At 40.5% G+C, this 24,868-nt stretch overlaps 1 protein-coding gene across 1 annotated transcript in view; it reads left to right on the forward strand.

The window, feature by feature from the left end:
- Positions 1-24,868, forward strand: part of na (sodium leak channel non-selective protein na) — a 48,804-nt gene that overhangs the window by 10,443 nt on the left and 13,493 nt on the right. The window contains exons 4-21 of the mRNA XM_080266194.1: positions 4,248-4,471; positions 5,552-5,680; positions 7,024-7,169; positions 8,813-9,060; positions 9,694-9,915; positions 10,465-10,632; positions 11,257-11,448; positions 13,299-13,448; positions 13,822-14,028; positions 15,651-15,868; positions 16,284-16,400; positions 16,670-16,840; positions 17,600-17,779; positions 18,571-18,691; positions 18,985-19,116; positions 19,894-20,061; positions 21,254-21,462; positions 21,897-22,017. Coding sequence (XP_080122320.1) covers positions 4,248-4,471; positions 5,552-5,680; positions 7,024-7,169; positions 8,813-9,060; positions 9,694-9,915; positions 10,465-10,632; positions 11,257-11,448; positions 13,299-13,448; positions 13,822-14,028; positions 15,651-15,868; positions 16,284-16,400; positions 16,670-16,840; positions 17,600-17,779; positions 18,571-18,691; positions 18,985-19,116; positions 19,894-20,061; positions 21,254-21,462; positions 21,897-22,017 — 3,123 coding nt within the window. The remainder of the gene's footprint in view (positions 1-4,247; positions 4,472-5,551; positions 5,681-7,023; positions 7,170-8,812; positions 9,061-9,693; positions 9,916-10,464; positions 10,633-11,256; positions 11,449-13,298; positions 13,449-13,821; positions 14,029-15,650; positions 15,869-16,283; positions 16,401-16,669; positions 16,841-17,599; positions 17,780-18,570; positions 18,692-18,984; positions 19,117-19,893; positions 20,062-21,253; positions 21,463-21,896; positions 22,018-24,868) is intronic.

Consider the following 24,868-nt stretch of genomic DNA (forward strand, 5'->3'; position numbering starts at 1 on the left):
TCTAAGGTACAAGACATATTCATTGTGGGTCTGTTTGTGAATGTGACTTGAACGAACTTCACTGTCTGTCTCTTGCTCCGCTCCAGGGTACATAGTCACAGACAGGCTCACAGTCGGAATTAAAATTTATGTCTGCAGGAAGTACAAGGGACTGGGGAAGACACACACATAACAAACATGATAAAATTATATTTGACATTTTCCCTCATTTGGTCTGTAATTACTCTACAGTCTCAAATACCAGGTTTGGAAAATAAGGTTTTATTATAGGTGTTACCATTTTTTTCTGATACTTATGTGCGGCACTAATGGGAGGATGGCAGTTCAGCACTCCTGAGTGACATGTTGTGATTGATTTTTAAGAACTTTTTTACTAGGGGGAGAAAAATAATCACTAAGGAGCAGTGTGATGTCACTTCGCAGGTGATTTAAAGTGTCTCTTAGATATGATTTTGCCAATTTCAAGGTATCAGTGCATAGATACAGAATACATTTTCTTTGTATACCATAAACTGGTTAAAATTTAAGTTGTCGCACAGATTATGATTGCTCAAAGTCAAGAACATGCTTAGTGAGAAGTTATTCTGGAGTACTGTTAATGTGGCAAAAACAAGGCTTAGTCACAACAGGGAATTGATAGAAAGTTTGTGTGTGAATATGGGCCCTGGATTTTATTATGATTGGTCTGTGAATTTGGAATCTTTTTTGTTTACACTCCTACCCCTCTCCTCTCCCCTCCTAGGGCAAGATACCATACCGTACGTGAAGGACGGATGTTGCTGGAATGAAGCAAGCAAGCATGGCGTCCTTCCTAACTCTCCCTGACTCCTTCACATTATGCACTTATGCCTCTATTTAATGTGCACAGTGGACCCTTGGTGTAACTGGTGGATTAAGGTTGTGAGAATTTACCCACATAGCCAGATGAATAGAAGATTTTATTGAATGAGAAAAAACCCACATAGGCTGATGAAAAGAAGATAATACTGAAAGAGAAGAAAAAAGTAAAACATGTGCAGATGAAAAGTTTATAACTATTTTCAGCGACTGTGCGACCCTTCTCTAATCATCCACTTTGGTGATCAGCAGTTTTTGCCAGTATTGTTTGAAGTGGAATTTTGTTCACCATTATGGGTGTTTCCTTATTACCATTATGGATGTTTTTTGTAGACTGATGATAATGATGCATGGCATGACTGGGGTTTAGGTACAGGGTATTGACTAATTTTAGGATGAACATAAATTGTCAATCTAGTAAACTGTACATAGCAGGTCTCCAAACTGACACTGTCTGATGGCAGTGTAATCTATTTGCCAATCACAGAGGATGGTTTGGTAAAATGATGATTTGTTACAAAACTAATCCCCAAAATCACAAATAGTTCATAATTTAACAGCACGTATAGACTCTTAAATTTCTTTTCTGTGTGGTTGTGTATGATCTGTGTGTGATTATGCTTTTTTCTTTCTTTCTTTTTTTACATTATGTAAGTCAGAAGGAACTAAAGTATTAAATTGATGCCATAACTTTGTCATAACCATCACAGCCTTCTCAGTATATCATGACTATCAACAAATCAAGGGTCCATTGTAGTTTTTCTGAATATGAATTTCCACAGCAACGGGGATTTTTATGCTAGACCAGGGTGGACTCAGCATGTTCTTCATCCTGCCTTTCCATCCCTACTCCGGGAATGTCCTGGTATCATATAGTAGATCTGTTCTCTCTTACTAAGCGTAGAACTGTTTACATATTTCCTACCATGTCTGTTCACTCTTAACCCCTTTGGTATGGTGACATCTTTATTGGTTTATTTTTGCTACCTTATGATGATTTTATTTAGGTTGGGAAAGACTGTTGACTAGAAGGGTTGAATATTGCCATCATTAACCCTTCCAGCACAAGAGATCTTTCCATAGATGAAGAAAAACATCTGTAGTTAGCAAGAGTAGAATATAAATATCTGTCATTGGATTGAAGAGGTTAATGCACTGTACTGTAGATCTGATTTTAATCTACTTTTTATCTCTATTATCTTGTGCATCATGGATCTTATTATTCAGCCTCCTCTTATCTGCAGTTTTCTCCTACCCTCATTGACTTGCCAAACCCGAAGGACTCGTGGTGCCAAAGAGACGCCAATGTGTGTTCTTTGTGTTTTTTTGTAAATAATGTACAGTATTATGCCTTTTGAATCACCAGGTTGCTTGTACATTATCTGATTCATTGCGTACTTATTCTTTGGAGGACAGCTAAGTCACTTCAGAACAAAATTTTGGTTGTTGCAAGATTTTATTTTGCTGAAGGAAGCACTCCAACCAAAGAGATAAATTGGCCTCAGGATTATTATAGATGGAAAACATATACACAAGTTGGAAGGCTGTGAAATATTTAGTGCTCTGTCAGTAATGTTTTTTTTAACTCTATTATAGTAAGCAATGAGTCAGATGTATATCTAAATAGACCTTGTACTGTAATTGACTGTAAATTGTTCCCACTTATGGTACAGTATGGGTTGACACTTGTAATAGTCTGTGTCTTTAAACTGCATATGTTTTGGATATCCTCTGAATATGTTTGAATATCTCAGCATTCTTATACCATCAATATGATTCTCTCCTTTAACCACCCCAGTATGGTGGTGCCTTTTGTATTTTGTTCTTGTTACTACCTGATGATTTTATTCACCTTAGTAGAGACTTTCCAAACCTTCTTTAATCTCTTCACTGCCAGCCATAGCCCATACTCTGAAGAAAAAGTCCATTGTTTTTTTTTAATATAGTAATAAAAAAAAATCTTATGCTAAAAGGGCAACCACTTCACCTCATTTTTTTTTTTTTTTTTTAAACCACTGGATGGTTTTATTCAGTTTTGGAATGCCGTTGGAGTGAGAGGATAGCAAAGGCCGTATCTCTAACCCCACTAATTTGAAGAAGTCTCTCCTAAGTTGAATGAAGTTGTCCTGGAGTTAGCAAGAATATTAGATGTCTTCAGGCCAAAGACATTTTTCCTGGATGATTTTATTCAGTTTAGGAGAGACTTTGAATTGAAGTGTCTCTCCTAAGGTAAAAATGATGGGTATTAGAACAAAATCCTCCATTTACTGGCTGAAAGGATTTAGTGCCCTCAGAGTAACTAATTCATATTGTGTGTAGATTAGACTCACTTATATCCTAATTGCTCCAGTTGATAAGACATGAGTGTTACTACAGATATTAACCGGACGCATAAGGTGAAATACTGTAGGCCATGTCCACACCAAGTGCATGCTGGTGTGAGCAGTTCTGCATCGCTGAAACCCATAAAAGTTCTTGCCTGTACTTTCTTGCATCCAATGGGACTACCAGTATGGGTTACAATGATGCAAAACTCCCACCCCCACCCAGTGGTGTTCACTTCTATGAATTACTGTAATAAAGAACTACTGCCTGCATTCTCCCATGCCAACAAGCATGTGGTGTAAACATGACCTTAGAATGTAGTGAATACTCCCCTTGACAGAGGTTGACATCCTCCTGACACCAACTAAAAAACACTGGCTGGAGAGACATGGTTTCTAAGGTGGGAATGGAATGACTATGTGCTGGATGTGATGCCAGCAAGACTAGACTAACAGTCTATAGGATGCAGTGATGAGGGTGTCCAGATTGGCAGACTTTGTGTCCTGAGTCACAACAGCAAGGGTCTAGCATGGAGCAGCCTGGCACCCCATGCAAGGATGGAGAATGGTATCCCATGAGGAGACCAGAGGAGGTAGCCAGGCACCCTTGAACAGCTGTCCATCCTTTTCCAGTCCAAAATATAACAGTAGAAATAAAATACAAATGTAAAAACAGTCCATTAATATGCATACATTATTTAAATCACAGGCAGAGAAAATGATGAAATGTAATTCCACTCACCAAAGCAGAATTGTTGAACGGAAAGGATTACTACACAAAGCCTGGGAGCAGAGAGAGACTGCTGTGATTAAAAGGAACTGTAAAGGAAACGAAGACCAAGGGCAGAACACAATTGGCCAACCCTCCCCTATTAAGCAAGCTAAATGGGGTTAGGAATATTTTTCAATTGAAAACAGCATGACTATACATGTAGTAACATGTATGCAGTTTTTTTTGGCCGGAGCAGTTAGGACATAAAAAAGTATAATGAGTATAATCTAGACATGGTATGTATCACCCTGCATGCATTAAATCCTAAGAGGCCAGGGAGTTAATCTAGGTGTGCCTGGCTTTCTTGTTGGCAGGGTGAAGTGCCATACCTCAAAGACCGGTGGTGCCAGTATGACGCCAGCATGGTGTTCTTCCTTTGGGTGTCAGTGATCCTGCAGGTGTTTGAGATGTGTGATTGGGTGGGCCAACACTCCTACCTCTCTGTCCTGCGTGCCCCAAGGCCCCTCATTGTTGTCAGGCTCATACGCATCTTCTTGAAGTTCTCCATGCCCAAGAACAGACTCAAGCAGATCATCAAGTATGTTCATGTGGAGTGTTTTAGAATTATTTTTGTTGTTATTAATACTGTTATTGTTCATTATTTACTTATTTTCTTAAGTTCTCCATGTCCAAGAGCAGACTCAAGCAGATTATCAGGTTCATGTAGAGTATTCTGTAAGCGTGGTATAGTTCATGATGAATGGTCTAGAAATATTATTTTATTTCTCCTCAAGTTCTCCATGCCCAAGAACAGTTAAGCAGATCATCAGTATGTTCATGTACAGTATAGTATTCTCTAGTTCAGGATGAGTTTTCTAGGATTATGTTAGTTTCTTTTTCAAGTTCTTCATACCCAAGGACTAAATCAAGCAGATAATTAAGTATGTTCATGTAGAGTGTTCTTCTGTAAGTATTGTTTTACATTGTTTTTATGGTTAGTTATTATTGTTGTTATTTATTTATTTTTTATTGTTCCTTAAGTTCACTGTACCCAGGAACGGACTTAGTGTGTGTAGTAGGTTTATGACCAGTGTTGCAATGTGTGTGTGTGTGTGTGTGTGTGTGTGTGTGTGTGTGTGTTTATGTGTGTGTGTGTGTGTTTTCTCCATATACAGTTTGTACCATTGCTTCAAAAAGTATCATACTCAGGTGATGTGTGGTTTTGCAGTGGATGATTTTGGTTGCATTTATAGCTCAATGCAGCTCAGGGAAAAGGGACTGGCCACCTTTACCTTAAATATGTGTGGATTGAATACTGTAGCCTTGGAGCCCTATACTCATGAGGCAATATGAGATTATGATGGATGGATAAAGGGTTGGAAATACAGTACCATTATTTCTGAGTGGATGGTGCATTGAATATGTAGTGTATTCCTTATTTATGCTTTAATTGTTCTACTGTCTACCTGTCTATTCATGCCTCTCTGTCTATCTGTCTGTCTCTGTTTATGTGTATCTATCTATCTGTCCCTCTATTTATGTGTCTGTCTGTCTCTGTCTGTACCCCTCTTTGTCTGTCTTATCAGTCTGTCTGCCTGTCTGTCTAGCTGTCTGTGTGTCATGTCTGTCTATTTCTCTACCTGTATACTATAACTGCGTATATTTGCCTTTACTTCAGACGTTCCAGCCAGCAGATCTACAATGTAACTCTGTTCTTCCTGTTCTTCATGTCGTTGTATGGTCTGCTAGGTGTTCAGCTGTTTGGAGAACTGCGCAACCACTGTGTGAAGAACGATACCGTGGGAGAGTGAGTTTAACATTATCATTCGTATGGTCCTTTTCTTTTCACGTGGTATAGATCCCTTCTTTTCACCTGATATAGATCCCAAATCCCATTCAGCTCACTTTATTGCCTTGTGTAGTCAGTTTGGGGAGGGGTTGACTTGAATAGTAACCAAGGAGACTCATTCTAGCATCATAACTAAGAGTAAATGAAATTCACTAGTCAAATTGGGAGAGTGGCCTAATTCCATCAGATGAAAACAAGCTGGTTATCATCACACCCAGTTAATCCAACCTTTCATTACTTCACAGTGTATTTCTAGTCCCATTTTTCCATCTTTTCACTTCAGAGAATCTTTGTTCTAAGTTACCATTTTTTGTGTGTCAGTAAGGGTGGCTTAATAGCAAGAAGTTGGTGTAGATAAAAAATAGCTGAATGAATAAATGAATAAATAGAATATTGACATTTCTCTGGGTTACAGAAAGGATTAATTCATGGAGACTGCAGAAGTCTTAATAGGCATAAATACAAGTTACCCTAGTACATACACCTGCTCATTGAACACAGATGCTAACCACAACTATGTAAGAATTCTCTTCACTTTATGACAGTAAGTAAGCAAATGATATGTACAGTAGGAGTGAAGAAATATATATTTTCCTCAGAGTGCTCAAATACAAATAAAGATGTGGAGCACATTGCAAGAGTCTTCCCTGCAGTTGAAATGTGGAGCACATTCCAAGAGTCTTCCCTGCAGTTGAAATTTGTGTAACCTGGAGAGCATCTTCAGATTCAGAAGTATGTAAATAAGTCATTGAATACCTAAACCATACAGAACTCCACTGGCACTGATGAGGAGCCATCATATGGTGGTGCGCTATACCCTGGCTGGAGTGAAGCATCTGTGGCATTCACCCAGTAGCCAAACTTCCTCATATTTCCTAGCACTTTGCCATGGAGAAGGACCCTGATGAGGTACTGTCTGTCACAAGAGGATGCCAGTTCTTTACACAGTTTGGGTGGCATACTGTATCTGTAGGACAGCCCCAGAGAAGCAGTTGCTTCCCAGTGGTTGATGGGTCTGCATGGCCAGACAGACCAGGATGAAGCAACAACACCAGCAACAGAATTCCACTCTAGAACTGCCTTCCTTTGTCTATTTCCTACTGCCTATGACCTCCAGTCTTTTAAATGCAATGTGTCCAGGCATCTCAAAATGAACAGATCTTGAATTTGGCTCTGTTATCTTATTTTTATTTTTTCTTGGAGGGAACAATCTTGTAGGCTTCCAGCCTTTGGTTCCTTCCATCTTGCATTGAAAAGAAAAAAATTAACATATCCTCCCCACAACTCCACAGTAACATCAGCAACATCAGCCTGAGCAGCCTGGCAGTTCCAGACACGTTCTGTTCCACTGAGAGAGACTCCGGGTACCAGTGTCCCACCGGCATGAAGTGTGTGGCGCTGGACCTCACCAGCAATGTCAGCGGCTTCAACGGATTCAACAATTTTGGTAAGGCTTCAGTAGTAACACAGTAGCAGTAGTAGTAGTAGTAGTAGTAGTAGCAGCATTTGTTGTTTTAGTAGCATGCTCATCTGAAATGTGAAACTGGTGGACTGCAGAATGAAGTTGCTCATCTGCAGCTCACCATCCTCCTTTGGGGAATGGGGAAGGTACTGAGGGACATTTATATAATCAGGCAGCTACACTGGCTGGTCATGGAAGTGTCACCACATGAAGACATCCCCCACCAAAACCATAGGCTTTAGTAATTTTTGCATTTGGTTTAGCTCCCACTGCTTGACTGAAGGGAATAAATTTACCCTTCACCAACCCGTTCACTGAGAGGTACCCCCCAAGATCAGTGTAACTCTCTGAAGGTAATTAAAAAAAAAAAAAAAAAGAAAGAAAAGTTGTTTTGCAGAAGCGAGTCTTCTGTTTGGTCCTTTGATGTGAAGTGTGTGGCTCTCAGCCTCATAGAGAATGTCAGTGGCTTTAACAGTTTTGGTGAGGCTGTGTAACATGACATCTTCCATTTAACCCCTTCTGTGTTCAGATGTCAGTATATTTTATTTCTGCTACTGGTGCTGGAAAGGGACACCTTCACATGGTGGCAGTACTAGAACTGGGCAGCTCCATTGTCTAGTTATACATTCATTCCTTATCTCTTTCACTGTCCCCCTGTAAGAGCATGGGGGACTGCAGATTAAGGGTAAATTTAGCCTGCAGCCAAGTAGGTTCACATTCAGATGATCCTGGGACCACCACCACCACAACAACAAAAGCAGAAACAATTACTGTTACCAGATGATTTTATACATCATCATCATTGTTGTTGTTGTTGTTATTGTCATCAAGTCCTATCATGCCCCATAGAAACAGAAATGTAGGGGCCTGGGGCTAGGCTGCAATATCTTATCCCACCAGTTCAAAAGTCTCTCCTGGGAACTCTGCAAAAGATATCACTAAAAGGTGACAAGGGAGCCTCATAAGCTGAAGAGCATACACCCCATAGAAATCAGTCAGGGAGCTTATACAGTATTCATTTTGTTTTTATCTGAGAGAACTGAGGCACTCTTACATCTTTAATACTAAATTGTGATTGTAGGATGTTTGATGGAGATTTAGTTATGAGAAGAATGAGTGTCTATGGTTATGAATCAGACAATATTAAGTTGTGGTTGCATGAAGTTTGGTGAAACTTAGTTATGGGGTAAGAGTGAGTCTTTGTTTCATTTCATTTCGTTTTTGAAGGCTCCAACATGCTTGTATGCCTTGGTCACCTGATGGGGGCTCTCCATGCTGCTCGATCTCTGGAAGCTTCCCTGTTCAGTCCCTTATCCCTGCAGTGACACTCAGTGACCTTATCCCAGGTCTTTTTCAGTCTACCTCTCTCAACCCTACCCCTAACATTAACACTTCTCACTTTCTGCACCCAGTTATCATCTCCCTTCCTCTCCACATGCCCAAACCATCTCAATCTACTTCTTCTTATCACAATACCAATACACCCAGTCCCGCCTGTGGTTGCCAATTAATTATATTGACTCTCCAGCCTGATCACGCTTGGCCATTAATGAAACTGAAAAGGGATGGGAGAACCCTGTGAAGTTAGTAAAAAACAAACTGTAATGTTCATACATATTTTTTTGCAGGTACGAGCATCTTCACCGTGTACCAGGCAGCATCACAGGAAGGTTGGGTGTTCATCATGTACCGTGCCATTGATTCACTCCCAGGGTGGCGGGCAACCTTCTTCTTCACCACCATGATATTCTTCCTCTCATGGCTGGTCAAGAATGTTTTCATTGCTGTCATCACTGAGACCTTCAATGAGATGCGAGTACAGTTCCAGCAGATTTGGGGCATCAGAAGCCATATTCAGCAAGAAACTATCACACAAGTTGGTCATACTGTACTTAATTTTCTTACTGTTTATTTACGAGTATAAAGTTGATGCTCATTATAAGCCACTTGACATCCTTTTCCATCGGCAGTATGCGCGTGTAATTTCATCAAATTTGGGTTAATCAGAGTCCATATTGAGCAGGAGATGATTACACAGGTATGGTCATGTTTGGAAGACTTGCCTAAGATGAATAACAGCATTGAGAGGCACCAGGAGTAAAATAAAGTGATTTGAAGGGAGCATATAGAATTAACATGGATAGACAGAAAGACAGTTGAGGAAGTAAAGGTGAATTGTGGTGTAGATGTGGATGTGATTGAAAACATCAAGAGAACTACCTGTACTCTGAGATGGTTTGGCCATATTGAGAGGATGGAGAGTGAGAGACTGAGTAGAAAAGTGTATGTCAGAAAGGTGGAGAGGGGAGAGGGAGGGGGAGACTGGGGATAAAGTGGAGGGATGGGGCAGATAGAGATAATTATGAGGAAGGGAAGTGTGAGCTGGAGGGAGGGCAGTGTAATGGCAGAGGACTGGGTGACATGGAGGCAATTTGTTTGTGGCCATCCTCTACAGGATTACGATATATGGCAATAGATAGATAAATAGATACCATTTCTTCTTTCCCAGGTATTGTCTGGAGATGACCTTGGATGGAAGCTGGTACATGTAGATGGCAACAAACCGCGTGGGTGGGCACCGGAGTTTTGCATGCGTGTGGTGGTCAGTGCTGGCTACTACATGCTGATTATGGCAGCCATTGTCACCAACGCTGTTGCTGCTGCGTCACTCTCATTCAAGCATGATGGTCGCAGCCGTGAGGAGTTCTATGAGCACTACTATTACATTGAGGTGAGGTGGTGGTCTGCATATTTGAGTGTAACATGACCTTGTTGTTGTGTTCTTTTGTATTACATCTTAACAGAATGAAACATGGTGGTGTTCATGTTTGAGTGTTTGAAGAGTTTTAGTGTCATTCTCATTCTTAAACACTTACCATATTTCATGTGAGATGAGGTTGGCTCTTGTTCTGTTAACCATGAACAAGGAATACAGTTTATTATTTGTTGTAGATCAGATGCAGTTTTCATAATTTTAAGTGTAAGAGTATTTTTTTTTTATACCATGCAGATTAAGTTTTCATTGTTTTCAGTCAAGATTATGATTGACATTCCAAACTGCTATGTAAATATTCGACTGAAAGGATCATCCCATACTTGAATATCATTTGGCATGACCCAAAATAGAGTGTGTAAATGCACAGTCCCAGTGTAATTACTGGATTTCAGATTTACATTCATTCTTTCTTTCATCATCCAATCAATCTCATGTTATTCAGTTAACTGCTACTCTAGCTTCACAATGTTGTTCAGGTCTGATGGTTATGTTCTTGTTGTTCAGGTTGGATACACAATGTTCTTCAACCTGGAGGTGGTGTTCAAGATGTGGTGTCTGGGTCTGCGAGGGTACTGGCGGCTCAGCATCCATAAATTTGAGCTACTCCTAGCCATCGGCACCACCCTCAGGCTCATACCAGACCTCTTCATGACATCTTTTACCTATTTCCAGGTCAGTAGGTAACAGCAACTAGTCTAATATTTCCCCACCTTTGAAGCATAGGGGCCTAAGGCTAGGGTACCATAGTCCAGAACATTTAAGGATAGTAGACCAACCTATTACGTGGTTGCATTTAACATCCTTGAAAAAATAAATAGATAAATAAATAATATTCGCTCTGGCCACCTCTACAATTTGAACTGTAACAGGTAAGTCACATCCTTTTCCAACCAGTTATACTGTAGAGTACCCACAAAACCACTCACTAAATAGAGTGGCTGTTTAGTGTGGGGTTTACTTATTTTGAGGTTAGGTTGGGTTAGGTCATTATGAGGTTAGGTTATATTTGGTTGGGTTAATTAACATGAGGTTATGTTATGTTAGAGTCCATTTTCTCAGATTAGGCTTGGTTAGGTTATTATCAAGTTTGGTGAGGTAACAACACACTCGGGACTCATAACAAACCCATTCGTAACACAGTATTTTCCACCGACTTTCGCTTCATTTGGGGTCAGGTGGTGGGGATTAGGGTAGATTGGGTGCCAGTTCAGTACATTTTGGATAGTTCAAGTGTCATTTCATTGTATTGGTTGTCATGCCAGTAAAATCACAATAAAAACTCAACCCTCCCTGCAGGTGTTGAGAATCGTACGTCTGATCAAAGCGTCGCCCATCCTGGAAGACTTTGTGTACAAGATCTTTGGTCCGGGTAAGAAGCTGGGCAGCCTCATCCTGTTCACCATGTGCCTCCTCCTCATTGCATCATCAATATCCATGCAGCTCTTCTGTTTCATTGCACAGTATGAGAAGTTTGAGACATTCGCCCAGGTTGGTGATGGAAGTTTGGTGTTTTACTTAACAGTTTTTATGTTGTTGTAAGATAGGTGAATGTGAAGCTACATGTGAAATAAGTTTAGAACCTCTTAGATGGAGCCAGGACTCTGGGGGCATGAGTGGTGAGTGAGTAAGAGTGTGGTGCATTAAGTTGGGCAAACTTTGGGTAGTACCTCATTGTTAGTTTTTTTCTGGCTCTGTGGACCCTCCTTCACACCACCCCAGGGTGGTAAAGGGTGATGATATGTTGAATATATTATATTTCAGTACCATTAACAACTTGGGGATTTTACTTTAATTGATGGCAGACAGTCGTCCACGTCATTTGGAAACCTTTCTGTGTCCAGAGGTTGAGTGAGAGTTCTTCCCAGGATGAACCATATTTGCCTGGCAGTATTAAAAGTAAAATAGAATAGGCTTCATCATTATAGAATGTCAGTGGAGCATGCCTTTAACCTTTGATATATGAAAATCTCCCTTATGCTTCATAAAGTAGCCTAGAGATAGCAAGGATGAAACTAGAGGGGTACTCAGTGGAGTTCATCACTCTAGCAAGGGCAGCATAATTTCCAAACCTCTCTTCATAATAGATCTGGGTTTCTCATAACTGATTAGGGTTTTGCAAAAAGTGTTTTGTGGATCCAGAATCTGTAATACGATCCGGATCGATCCCAAAAGTTAATTGATTGTTCCCTGGGACATGGGCTATCTACCCACCAAATTTGTTCCAAATCTATCTTTCAGTTTTTGAGTAATCTTGCTAACAGACAAACAAACAGACAGGGATGAAAACATACTTTCCTTGCTGGAGAGAATAAAGACATAATTTTACAGAGGAAGGTTAATACTGAATGAAATGTAAAGGACTTACAGTAGCTGCAGTGCAGTGGTGGTCAGGATTATGGGGACCTGAATTGTGAGTGAATGAGTGTGTGTCCCATTTCAGTGGCATGCTATTTATTACCATAGCTCTTTCATTTTGTTCTGTTTCTTTTTGTTCATAAAGGCTCTAGCATGCTTGGACATGTTAGCCTTGGTTGCCTAATGATGGCAGTCCATGCTGCTCAATCTGTAGCAGCCTCCCTGTTCAGTCTCACATCCCTGAGGTCACACTGTATGATCTCGTCCCAGGTCTTTTTTGATCTGCCTTGCAACCATACCCCAAGCATTCACACCTTTATTGTGTTTTATTTTTTCCTGTTTCACCTCATCCTAAGGTGTGAAAATAATGAGGTAATCCAAGTTGGTTCCAAAGTCTATATGGAAAGTGAAATATTTTGAAAAGTAGAATCATAATACAGTAATGACTAGCCTATGTGGAACTTATGTAATAAAAAGCCTAGAGCAATGTGAACTGTAAGTACAATGAAATACTGTACCTTGCATTAAATATTTATCATCTGCTCATATACCTGTCAACAAAAGAACTTTGTCTTAAAATATGCATTTGGACATGTGGAGAGAATGGAGAATGAAAGACTGACTAAGAGGGTGTATGTAGGTGAGGTGGAGGGAGGGAGAGGGAGGGGTAGACCGAGGATGAGGTGGAGGGATGGAGTTGAGAAGTATATGAGGGAGGGGGGGGTGAGTTTGGGGGAGGGTAGACAAATGGTGGGTGACAGAGTGACTTGGAGGCGTTTTGTCTGCGGCCACCCTTTGCGGGATTAGGGTGTCGGGCTATATAGATAGATAGATTTTATGGGGAAATGTGATATCAACACCCCTCTATAGCTTGAAAAAATAATTTGGAAAGTGGAGGTGTTTGGAAATCAGATGTACAGATTTAGGAGTTTGTACTGTACCATAATATTGACAGGACTAAGAGCATTGTATTGGTTCCACAGGCATTTATGTCCATGTTCCAAATTCTGACACAAGAGGGCTGGGTGGAGGTGATGGACGAGGCCATGATACGCACCATGAGGGAGACCACTGACAACATTGCTCCGTTGGTTGCCATATACTTCATACTGTACCACCTCTTTGTCACTCTGGTAAGTCTGCAGGTATTTTGTTTGATTTGGAGAAAGGGCAGCTTGCTGATGGAGGACTGGGTGACATAGAGGTGCTTTGTTTATTTTATTGCCACCTCCTCCAGAATTAAGGCATCTCAGTATGGGTACATAGGTAAATAGTTAGTCCTTTTGATTCCTTTTCTTCTTCCAACAGTATTGTCCTTTCTTTCTTTGCCATCTTTAGTTTCCTATCCAGCACCAGATACATCAGTAAATATAATTTACAGTACAGATGGCTGGATGGATAGATAAGTGGATAAACTGACGGACTTATAACTCAGACCAAACTAACACCTCTAGATTGTAGACAAACAGAAAGATATGTCGTAACACCACATCAACCCTCCACCAGATTGTGCTGAGTCTGTTTGTGGCTGTGATCCTGGACAACTTAGAACTTGATGAGGATTTCAAGAAACTAAAACAGATGAAGGCGCGTGAACAAAGTGCCGGCATACAGGAAACGTTGCCTCTCAGACTACGTGTGTTTGAGAAATTCCCCGCACGACCCACCATGGCTAGGCTCCACAAGGTTCCATCAGACTTTTCCCTGCCAAAGGTATGAGTGGAGAAAGAGAGAATGTCTAGGCGGCTGTGTGGGTTGGGTAGCTATGAGGAAAAGATTGAGATGAACAGCGGGAACAAGTTCCAGTTGCATGATATGAAGGAAACTTAGTTAGGTCGGCTTTTTTTTTTTTTTTTTTTTTTTTAATGTAGATGAGAGACTTTACTCCCTGAGACCTAGTATTCCCATATGTCACTTACCTGCATGTCCTTTCTTCATCGTTAACACATACCATTCATACTTGGTACTCACAGAGGCTCTCATATAAGACTGATGTGATGACATCAGCAGGAATGTTTGCAGCTTATGTTGATAGGTCTTTGGAGAATTAGAAGAGAGTGTTTGAACTAAATTCAGATCCACAAATTGTTCCTTGCTTCAGTATAGTATCAGTCTTGTGTTTTTTAGGATTGCAGCCCATACTAAAAATACCATTTCATTCTCACTTTCTTTTAGCTGGTATGAGCTGCAATTTTTGTATTTTTGTTGTTCTACTTTTAATTTTTTGTTAATTTTCATTTGCATGATTAAAAAAAAAAAAGAATTAATGGTTACTTTTTCTGACATACTGTATAGCCTATTCTCTTGTTGTATACTGTATTATGTTTGTGTTGTTGGTTTTATGTATTTTTGTTTGCTTAATGTTATTTTAAATAGATGGAATGATAACTAGCTTATTTTTATGTTTTATGATTTACTTCTGAAGGTTCTGTTGCCCCTGTGTTGCTGTACTCTGAGGTTTTCCTAAATTACCCCCTCATGTGCACAGCTTGTGGGTTTACCTTCCACCACATTTATGTTGGGTTGTGGAACTGAGAAATGAACTCCAATTACTCCTAGGTTTGTATATACATTTTGTTTTATGTAACCTTGTTTGAACTGTTTAAAGTTTTCATAGTTTTGATTTCTCTGAATGGTGTAAAATTTTCATTGAGTTTTGAGTATAGTATTTTATTTTATTATTATTACAGTATTATTATTGTTATTTTTTAAAAGCAAACTATACTGGTACTGATTTCTGTTCTCTCTAAGTTAGCCAAAAATTGGTATCTTTCCTTGAATGGTGAGGTGTAGCAAGAGATTTAACATTATGATATGATGAAGTTTCTCTCCCACGTTAACTTTATCCTTCATTCACTACTACTTGTCCACTAGATGACTAACTGTAACTTAATGACTCACTGTTTAACTAGTCTGTCCTTTGCTGATTAAGTCTTACTGTTTGACTGATTCATTGACTGTTAACTGATGAAAAACACAACTCACTTCTTCAGTCACTCTTGGCTAACTGACTAAAACTCCACTGTCTTGGCAGTGGGATGATCTCTTTATAAATGCTTCCAATAGTACAGCCCAGAACATTCAAGAGCCCATTAGAAAACACACATTATCTGACACAATAATGCATGTAATAAGGTAAGATATAAAGAAAATAAAACAGACACACTGAAATCTCCAGTATGCTCATCACATCTCCCAGATGCAAACACCAGAACACTGAATTTCTAGAAGGTTCCTCACATCCCCAAATGCAAAACACTACCCCAGTCCTACTGGCATAACAGCATCTTGCCCTTCACTCACTTTTATTTCTAAAAACCTATCACTCTTAACAGGTGCGTGAGAGCTTCATGCGACAGTATGTGGAGGAGGAGATGGAGGAGGAGGATGGAATTGGGAAGGGTCGAGGTGGACTGCTGGGGGTGGAAGGAGGTGAAGAGGATGCCACCATATCCTTCCGTAAGCGTCGACCTGTCCGCCTCCTGACACCACTTTCACACCCTCGCAATGCTGACTACGAGAAGAAGAAACAAGGGGTGTCCAATATAATATGGTGAGGAATAATGCACACATACTCAGTTTTTCTGTTTCTGAGTTCCCTGTGCCACATATATTAGAGGAAGAACAGAGTAACCAGTGATCTGAATGTCATCATCGTGATGACAGTTAGAGCACTGGTTGGTAATTCTCAATACCGTATTTTTACTTCTGATTGCCACCTCATCCATCAGCCATTTTAAAAATGATGCTCCAGGGGCCATGAAGCTCTTCTTCCTCATTTTACTTATCAGGAAGTACAGCTATATATCAGATTGTTGTATCTGGTGAGTAATTTCTTAACCTGGCAACTAAACTTTGAATTATGCTAGTCGGAGACTAGTAATCAACCAGACAAACTCTCAGAACTGCTTAATAGCCAACTGTTCATCAACAGAGACCATCACTAAACCATGACCTTCTTGTTTTAGTGACGCCAACAACCAGCGTCTGCTCCTGGGTGACTCTGGCCAGATCCCCCTGCCAGGCAAGGGCATCCACTCACAGCCCACATTCTCCAACAAACATCTTGTCCGTCTGGAGAACAAGTAAGTATCCATTTTTAAAGTAATGTACTTTGAGTCTACCCACCCAGTACAGTACAAATGATAAAATCTATACCATATTCAAACATATGGTGGGATGTAATCAGCTTATGCACCTCTTCTTTTTTGGTAATGCTGTATATGGTTCCACCATCTTCCCAAGCTGCCATAGCCATTTCCTGTCAGAGAGTTGCTAGGAGGGAGCAACACACTAGAGGTAATGATAATGATAGTGACGATGTTGATATGTATCCTCGTGCCACGTCTCTCAGATCCATTCGGAGAAGCATGCGTGGGTCAGTGAAGGTGAAACAACAGAACTATGACCACCTCAAAGAAAATGGTGATATCGGAGCCATGAACCGCACCTCTGCCAGTCGCAAACCGCAGGACCTCGATATCAAGATGCTGCAGGCTAAACGGCAGCAGGCAGAGATGAAGAGGTAAGGGGAGGGAAGGTGAGCTGGGTGGGAACTGGGTGATAAATTAGATGGATGGGAAGACATATGCTGTAAACTGATACGTAAAATGCAGTTGAATAGATAGATAAGTAAATAGATATAAATAGGCAGGTACATTTGGGTGAATTGCAGATAGGTAGAGAGATAGGTATGGAGAGGAATATGGATAAATAGATAGATAGTTGAATAGACAGCTACATTGGAGTGAGTGAAGTGTTGTATAGATCTGAATGTGGAGGAAATAGTTGCTACAAATAGACCAAGGGGCACATGGGAAAAGTTTTTGAGAAGGCACCTCAGTGTAAGCAGACGTAACTGGATTGCTGCATGAGACTATGTAGCTTAGAGAACAGCTGTCAGGTAAATAAAAGCTGGCCCATACAGTCATATAAAACATTTCTTACAAAATTTATGCATGTGTGTATGTATGTACGTATAGCCACAGATATATAAAAGATCGATAGATGAATAGGTAGGTAAACAGATATCAAGGCATGTTAGATAAACAGAAAGATGATAGTGAATACTGATAGAAAGACAGTTGAATAGTGAAACAAATTAGACACTGTATATCCTTCAACTCAAAGAGCTAATCTCATCCAGTAGTCCTAAACTACACACAGACAGCCATTTGAATAGATAAAGTAATAACAATAGAAAGAAAAATAAACAGGCAGACAGATTAGACAATTGATTATCCACAAAGTTAAATCTTGTCCACCAACCCCATACCGTGCACAGGAACCAGCGAGAGGAAGACTTGCGTGAGAACCACCCGTACTTCGACACACCCCTGTTTGCAGTGGGTCGTGAGAGTCGGTTCCGGCGCGTGTGTCAGCTGGTGGTGTACTCACGCTACGACACATCACACAAGGATCCCATCACGGGCAAAGAACGCAAGATTAAGTACAAGCGTCTACAGTAAGCAACCTGTTTTGAGTCTTTTCAGTACTGTTTTGTGTGTATGGGTGTGGGTGTGGGTGTGTGTGTGTGTGTGTGTGTGTGTGTGTGTGTTTTGACCATCTGGCCCATGTACAATGTATGAAGGGCATCAGTTAGCCTTCTGTTTCAATTTTTTTTTTTTTTTTTAATGTACGGTACTATATATTTATACTCTAGTTAGCCAGTACATATGTAAAGAAAAGCACATAAAATCAGAGGTCCTCAGAGACAAGAGCAAGTCAGACAACCATGGGCATTTTTAGTTTTATATTATAGACATTAGCTAGGTTGTATACTGAATATTTTTGTAGGCTAGGTTCGTATCTTTTGGGTCCAAGTTCATCAGTTAATCTCATGGTTGATTACTGACTCATAGAAAAGAAGACAACACACCTTTAACCTCAGTCATCTCTATACTGAGTTATGGCTTATTCATCCTTGTGACTCCCAGGGCCTCATATGTGCAGGTGGTTAGGCATATGTGGTAGAGCCACAATTCGAGGGGCTTGAATGGTGTGTGAATGATTGTGTGGGCCATGTCACTGGATATGCTGTTGATAGTTCTTTTCCTTGTTTCTGGGTCCCGCCTCACTCCATCTTTTAAGTGGGAAGGAGGGTCTGGATGGTAATGATGATAAACATTCTCTTGTATTTTATCAGCATATGTTATGTCAATATTGGAGATGAGGAAGAAAGATTTGCCAGAAAGCCTCCTACTACAGTTATATTGTTTTCATATTTCATTATGTTCTGAATTTCCCTTTCATCAGTAACCTGCTTGGACTTGTGACGTACCTAGACTGGGTGATGATCTTGGTTACGACCCTCTCGTGCATTGCACTCATGATGGAGACGGCAGAGTATCGCATCACAAACCAACCATGGCTACAGGTGGGTTTTGTTTTGGCAAGGATAGATGCACAGTAGATAGGGGTGCTTGAAGGCAAGGATGGATGATAGTTGGAGTTAGAGGTGGTGATGGTGATGATGATGAATGATAAATGTACTGTAGATAGAAGTGATGATGATGGTTATGGCAGTAGAAAGTGAATAGTAAATGCAAACAATGACAATGATATTAGTGTCATTTGATGATGATGATTACAATTGTGATGATGATGATAATGATGACAGTAATAACAAGCATCTCATTACCTTTTTTCTCTCTCTCTCCCACACTGCAGATTGCAGAGTATGCATTTGTGGTCTTCATGAGCATCGAGCTGGGTCTGAAGATCTTGGCTGATGGTCTGCTCTTCACCCCAAAGGCTCTCATCAGGGACATGGCTGGCATACTTGACCTGTTTATCTTTACTGTAAGTGTTGTGGCTCTGTTTATTTATACTGTACTTGTAAGTCTCTCAGGCCTGTTTATTCATCTGTTAGCTAGTAAGATAAAAAGGAGATAATAACATACTGATGAGGTTAATCCTTTCAGGAATAGTAACATCTTTCATTAGTGCAGATAGACTTCAGGATTTTATTCAGGGTAATTCTAGTTAATTTTGTGTGGATAAATCATAATACTGCAGTTTTAAGTATTGGCAAGCTTTGTGTGTGTGTGTGTATAGTACTTGGATGGGTGACCGCCTGGGAACACCAGATGCTGTTGGCATCCCTACGTGTCATGTGGGGTTGGTGGAGGATTAGTGCCCCTCCCTGTAAAACAATTAACTCTAAGCCCTTGGCCACCCTGTCTGGGATACATTGTGTCTGGCAATGAATGAATGAATGAAAAACCTATGTGTGTGTGTGTGTGTGTGTGTGTGTGTGTGTGTCTATCAGTTCTTAGAGTATTGTACTGGCCATTTTGCACTCACAGGTAGGCAGCTCCATTCAAATATACAAGCCATGTTCTTGGATTGTAAAAGGCAGCTGATCTGTGGGGTGATGTACACTTGTTTTAGTCTCTGAAAAAACGACCTTTCCCCATGTATTACTTTATTCATGGGTATTAAAACTTGCTGTGTTGATGTGGGTGTGTTTATAAGAGTGAGATTCTGCGTATGAGGGAAGGCCCCAAGATGCTTTGTGTGTAAGTCCCTTATAAGGTGTGTGCGTATGGTATATAACATAACAAGGTGTGTTTACAGGTGTCACTGGTTTTCTCATGCTGGATGCCACAACATGTGCCTCCACAATCAGGTGCTCAGCTGTTACTCATCCTGCGCTGCCTCCGCCCCCTCCGCATCTTCAATCTGGTGCCTCACATGCGGAGGGTTGTCTCGGAGCTCTGCAAGGGATTCAAGGAGATTTTGCTAGTTAGTACACTTTTTTTTTTTCTTTTGTGAATATGCATTTCATTTTGGAGTTTATTTGTTCATCACTTTTTTTCATTTGTTTACAGTAAATTCCTATTAGGAGTCAACTCATTTGGTGTTATTTTATTTAATTTATTTTTTTGTTAATTCCATAATGGAGCAGAAAAATTGCCTACACATTTCCATTTGTAAAAAACTCATGTACCTGTTCCTCCCAACTTAAGGTATCAGTGTTCCAACTTTCAGCACCAGTTGTATGGGAAGTGTAATACAGTACTTTCAAACATCCTTGTTGTATAATGCAGACTGCTTGTTTCTGTGTCTGTAATGTTTGTACCGCATTGAGTACGGTACTGCCATTAGGAGAGCCTTTTGACAATAATATTTTGAAACATCCCATTTTAACCCCTAGTTTAATAAGGACTGTCTTTAAATTTGTTTTATCAGGTTCTTTCTTGCTTTCTGGACCAGGGATGGCCCAGTTTGGGGGGTTGGGGGTCATCTCCCCCCAGTGCATGGCTCAGGGTTGGTCAAATTTTCACATAGTTGGTTAAAAAAGGAAGCAAGTTGCTTCTGCAGCAAATAATGATGCCTGTCGTTTAATCCATTCAGCAGATAAAATCCATGTTGAGTGCCATCAACCACCTTACCATATAAATTTTGCTTATCTGTCAGTGAACTGAAGATTGTTTAGGTTGTGCTTAACTTCAACTCTAGCAGGAAATTTTTTTAATTTATGAAACTTTGTGGAAATAATTAATGTCTTTTCAGAATGTAGCAACTATATCAGTAATCAGTATGAATGATTTCGTGCAGTACTAATTGAAACTAAGCATTATGTAAGAAAAAAAAAGCTAAAATGAGTTGGTGAAAACTTGAATATGCCATCCCAAAGTCTTTAACAGCAGAAATTAAAAATTTTGCTGTTGAAACACATTAGTCAGTAATTTTTTGTCATTTTTATAATCCTCATTAGTTAGTCAAATATGATACTAACACAGAGCTAGATGGTCAAGAGGTAGGTTACCCTTCCACCCCTCCAGTCATAAACTCCTCTGGTCAACTTTGTTCAGGACTCTGCCTCACTCTACCTGTGAGTGGGAAGTGTGGATGATGATGATGATGATGATGATGGTGACGATGACAGTGACTATAAACAGAAGTGGTTAATTATCTGGCTATTCCCTGACAGGTATCAGTGCTGCTCATTGTGCTGCTCTTCGTCTTCGCAAGCTATGGGGTTCAGAGGTATGGCGGTTCCCTGGCCCGCTGCAATGACGAGACCATCACGGAGCGGAAGGATTGTGTTGGGGTGTTTGTGCGGAATATATTTGTAACCAAGATGAAATTGGAGCTTAAGGATGATGAGAAGCATCCTGCCATGTTGGTCCCTCGTGTATGGTGAGTTGGGGAGGAGTGGGGGAGAGAAGACAGGTATTATGTATTATAAAATTTCTTGCATTTGTTTTAATCTGATTTGTTAGATAGCCTCTCTTAATCTTTACTTTTGGGTTTTACTTTCACCCATCCTTAAGTTTCTTTTTCATCTTTCCATCTACCTACCTATCCTGCTCTCTCTTCCACTAATTTACACAAGCATATCTCCATTTTCTTCCACATTCTCTTCTTCTGTTCCTTTCTTCTCTTACTTTCTTCCTTTACCTTCCCATTTCCTCCACTGTCATTCTCTGTTCCTTTCCTTTCTCCTTGCTCTGCCTTCCCTCCACTTTCCTCTCCTGCTTCCCCTTTCGCTCGTTTCCCCTGTGTAATCGTATCACTGGTTGACTGCCTTACCAGTCACCATCTCATACTAACTTCACATCCCTGTAACACAGGGCCAACCCACGCCGTTTCAACTTTGACAACATAGGCAGTGCGATGCTGGCTTTGTTTGAGGTACTGTCATTCAAGGGATGGCTTGACATTCGAGATGTGCTCAAGATTCGTCTTGGCATTGTAAGTTTGGGCCAACTGGAATAGTGTTGATGTTGTGTTTAATATCGGTGGTGGTGAGGTGCATGTTGTCCTAGTAGAGCTCTCACCAGCTGATTACCTTGTCAGTGTTGCATGTTGCTGGTGTCTGTTGGCTTACTACTTCAGTCCTGGATACAGTATTGGTATAGTACAAATTTGGAATGGGAATGACCAAAACCAAGTTGCTAGAAAAAAGTATACTGTATAAACCCTTTTGAGGTTTTCTTTGTCCTGTCATGCCTCTTTACACTGCATTCTATGTGCCAAAAGTGTGTTAGTGAGATAACCAGATCTGTGATGTATTAGTTTTGACAAGTACCAGATTAGTTATTAATGAGTGATGAAGCAAGGAGTGAAAAAATTAGAAGGGATGTGACAGTAGTAAGGTTGGGGAATGACTGTGATGAGAGTTTAGGATTATTAGCATCACTGTAAAGATAGTCAGAGGGTATAACCTATGCATTATAAGGACATATGCACCTGCAGAAGTTCATGTAATACTGTATTTTGGGTAGATGGATAGTAGTGTCCTTTGTTTTATTATGTTTTCAGAATTAGGAGGAAAATAAGGTGGATAATGTCAGATTATGGCAGGAATTTTTGTGTATTGGATGAAAACTGTAATTTGCCACCACTTAACTGCAGTAGTAAGCCTGTCATAGCTATCAAGGAGTCATATTTTCACGGGCTTTAGAGGTCCCTAGCTTTTCTTCCTTACCAGTTTATTCTGCTATTTAGCTTCATTTTGCTCTTGCATGTTATTTTTCCATCAACATATTTTGAGTGAATAACATACAAGAGGAAATTAATGTGCCATATGCGGAAATGAATGGATGGCAAGAAAATACGTGAGAATACAGTTAACTGTGATGTTTAGTGTTGTAATGTTGTGGTGATGATGATGTTTTAAGGGGGGATCACAGTTATATTACAGGCTGACTGCAACTTTCTCATACTGCAAGATTTGCTTACGTTGCATAGTAATCAGCTTAAGTGTCAATGAAAAAGTATTTGTTGTTCAAAGGTCAGAGTACATTTTGTCCCCAATTAGCTTATTCATTAAGAGATGGAGGTGTTGGTTAATTGGATAATGCCCTGACAGTAAGTTGACAAAAAAAAGAAAAAAAGAAAAAGAAAAGGGAGGGAGAAATAAAGTTATGATGATGTGATGCCCCCTTGCACTGTAGTTGCATTGTGCTGTGTAGTTAGTATTGTTGTTTTCATTGTTGAAGTATTCCTGCAAAGCTGTGTTCACTCAGGGCTGTGCATGGTTGTCACATCATGGTGCTGGAGGTGTCTTGGTAAACATCCATGTTTCTTTCCCATTGTCATCAGACTTTGTGATTTTTTTTTTTCTTTTAACAGGCTGTGCATGGTTGTTGATTGTGGTGCTGGGTAGTCCAGTTTTATGCAATTATTTGTTCTACCTGTTGATTTTTTTCCTAAGCAGGTGTGTGAGCTAGGTACCATAGTCTTGTTAAATTTATGGTAAACATTCTTGACCCTGTGGCGGGGGGGACACAATCTGGCTGCACTATGGGGTGGTACTACTACTCTGCGGCCAGGTTGTGTTAGGAAGAATACTGCCACCATATTCCCTGCGTGTCGTAAAAGGCGACTAAAAGGGGCGGGGTGAGGGGACTAGGGACCCCCTCCTCTGTTTTTTAGTTCCTAAAAAGAGACAGGCCAGAGAAAGGGATGGGGGATGGAGTTATCCCCGTACCCCGAAGATTGGGTCTATGAATGTGCGTGGATGTAGTACGATTGAGGCTAAAAGGGAGGAGATTGGGAGAATGTTTATGAGAAGAAAGTTGGATGTGTTAGCATTGAGTGAAACGAAGATGAAAGGGAAGGGTGAGTCTATGTTTGGAAGTGTGAATGGAAGATTGTCAGGTGATAGAGGAAGGGCAAGAGAAGGTGTGGCCTTGTTAGTGAGTCAGGAAGTACAGCAGTGTGTGATTGAATGGAAGGAGGTGTCATCGAGACTGATGTGGGTGAAAGCGAAATTTGAACGTGAGTTGTGGGTGTTTGTGAGTGCATATGGGCCTGGTAGTGAAAGGGATGAAGAAGAGAGGGAGTCTTTCTGGAATGATGTTGATGAGTGTCTGCAGAGTTTTGGAGCAAATGTGAATGTGGTAATGATGGGAGATCTGAATGCTAGAGTGGGAAATGTAGCAGTTGAAGGTGTAGTTGGTATGCATGGTGTGCCTGGAAGAAATGAAAATGGGGAGCGAATGATAGCGATGTGTGTTGAGCGAGAGATGGTGATTGGAAATACGCTGTTTGAGAAGAAAGATATTTATAAGTATACATGGGTAAGACAGGAGGGTGGAAGGGTTGTTGATAGAGCTTTGATGGACTATGTGGTTGTGTCTAGGAATGTAATAGGAAGATTGTTGGATGTGAGAGTTCTGAGAGGGGAGGGTGGAGGTATATTTGACCACTACCTGGTGGAGGGAAAGTTAAGAGTAGGTAAGAGATGGGTGAGAGCTAGGAGGGTTAGGTGTGGCAGGGAGGTTTTGAAAGTGAGTGAGTTGGATAAAAGAGAGAAAAAGATAAAGTATCTGGAGAAATTGAAAGATGAGTGGAATGCAGAGAAAGATCGGGAAAATGGCAGTGTGGAGGAGGAATGGCAGTTATTTAAGAGTGCTGTGGTGGGGCATGCAGAAGAGGTGTGTGGTGTGAGACGTGTGGGTGGTGGTGTAAGAAAAGGAAGTGAATGGTGGTGCGAGGAAGTAAGCATGGCTGTGGCTGAGAAGAGACGTGCATATGAAGTGTGGCTGCAGAGGAAGGATGAGATGTCATATGAGAGGTATGAGGAAAAGAGGAATAG

Source organism: Coenobita brevimanus, chromosome 19 (genome assembly GCF_032717465.1).
Source record: "Coenobita brevimanus isolate Jiangsu-jjx chromosome 19, ASM3271746v2, whole genome shotgun sequence".
Classification (NCBI taxonomy): Eukaryota; Metazoa; Arthropoda; class Malacostraca; order Decapoda; family Coenobitidae; genus Coenobita; species Coenobita brevimanus.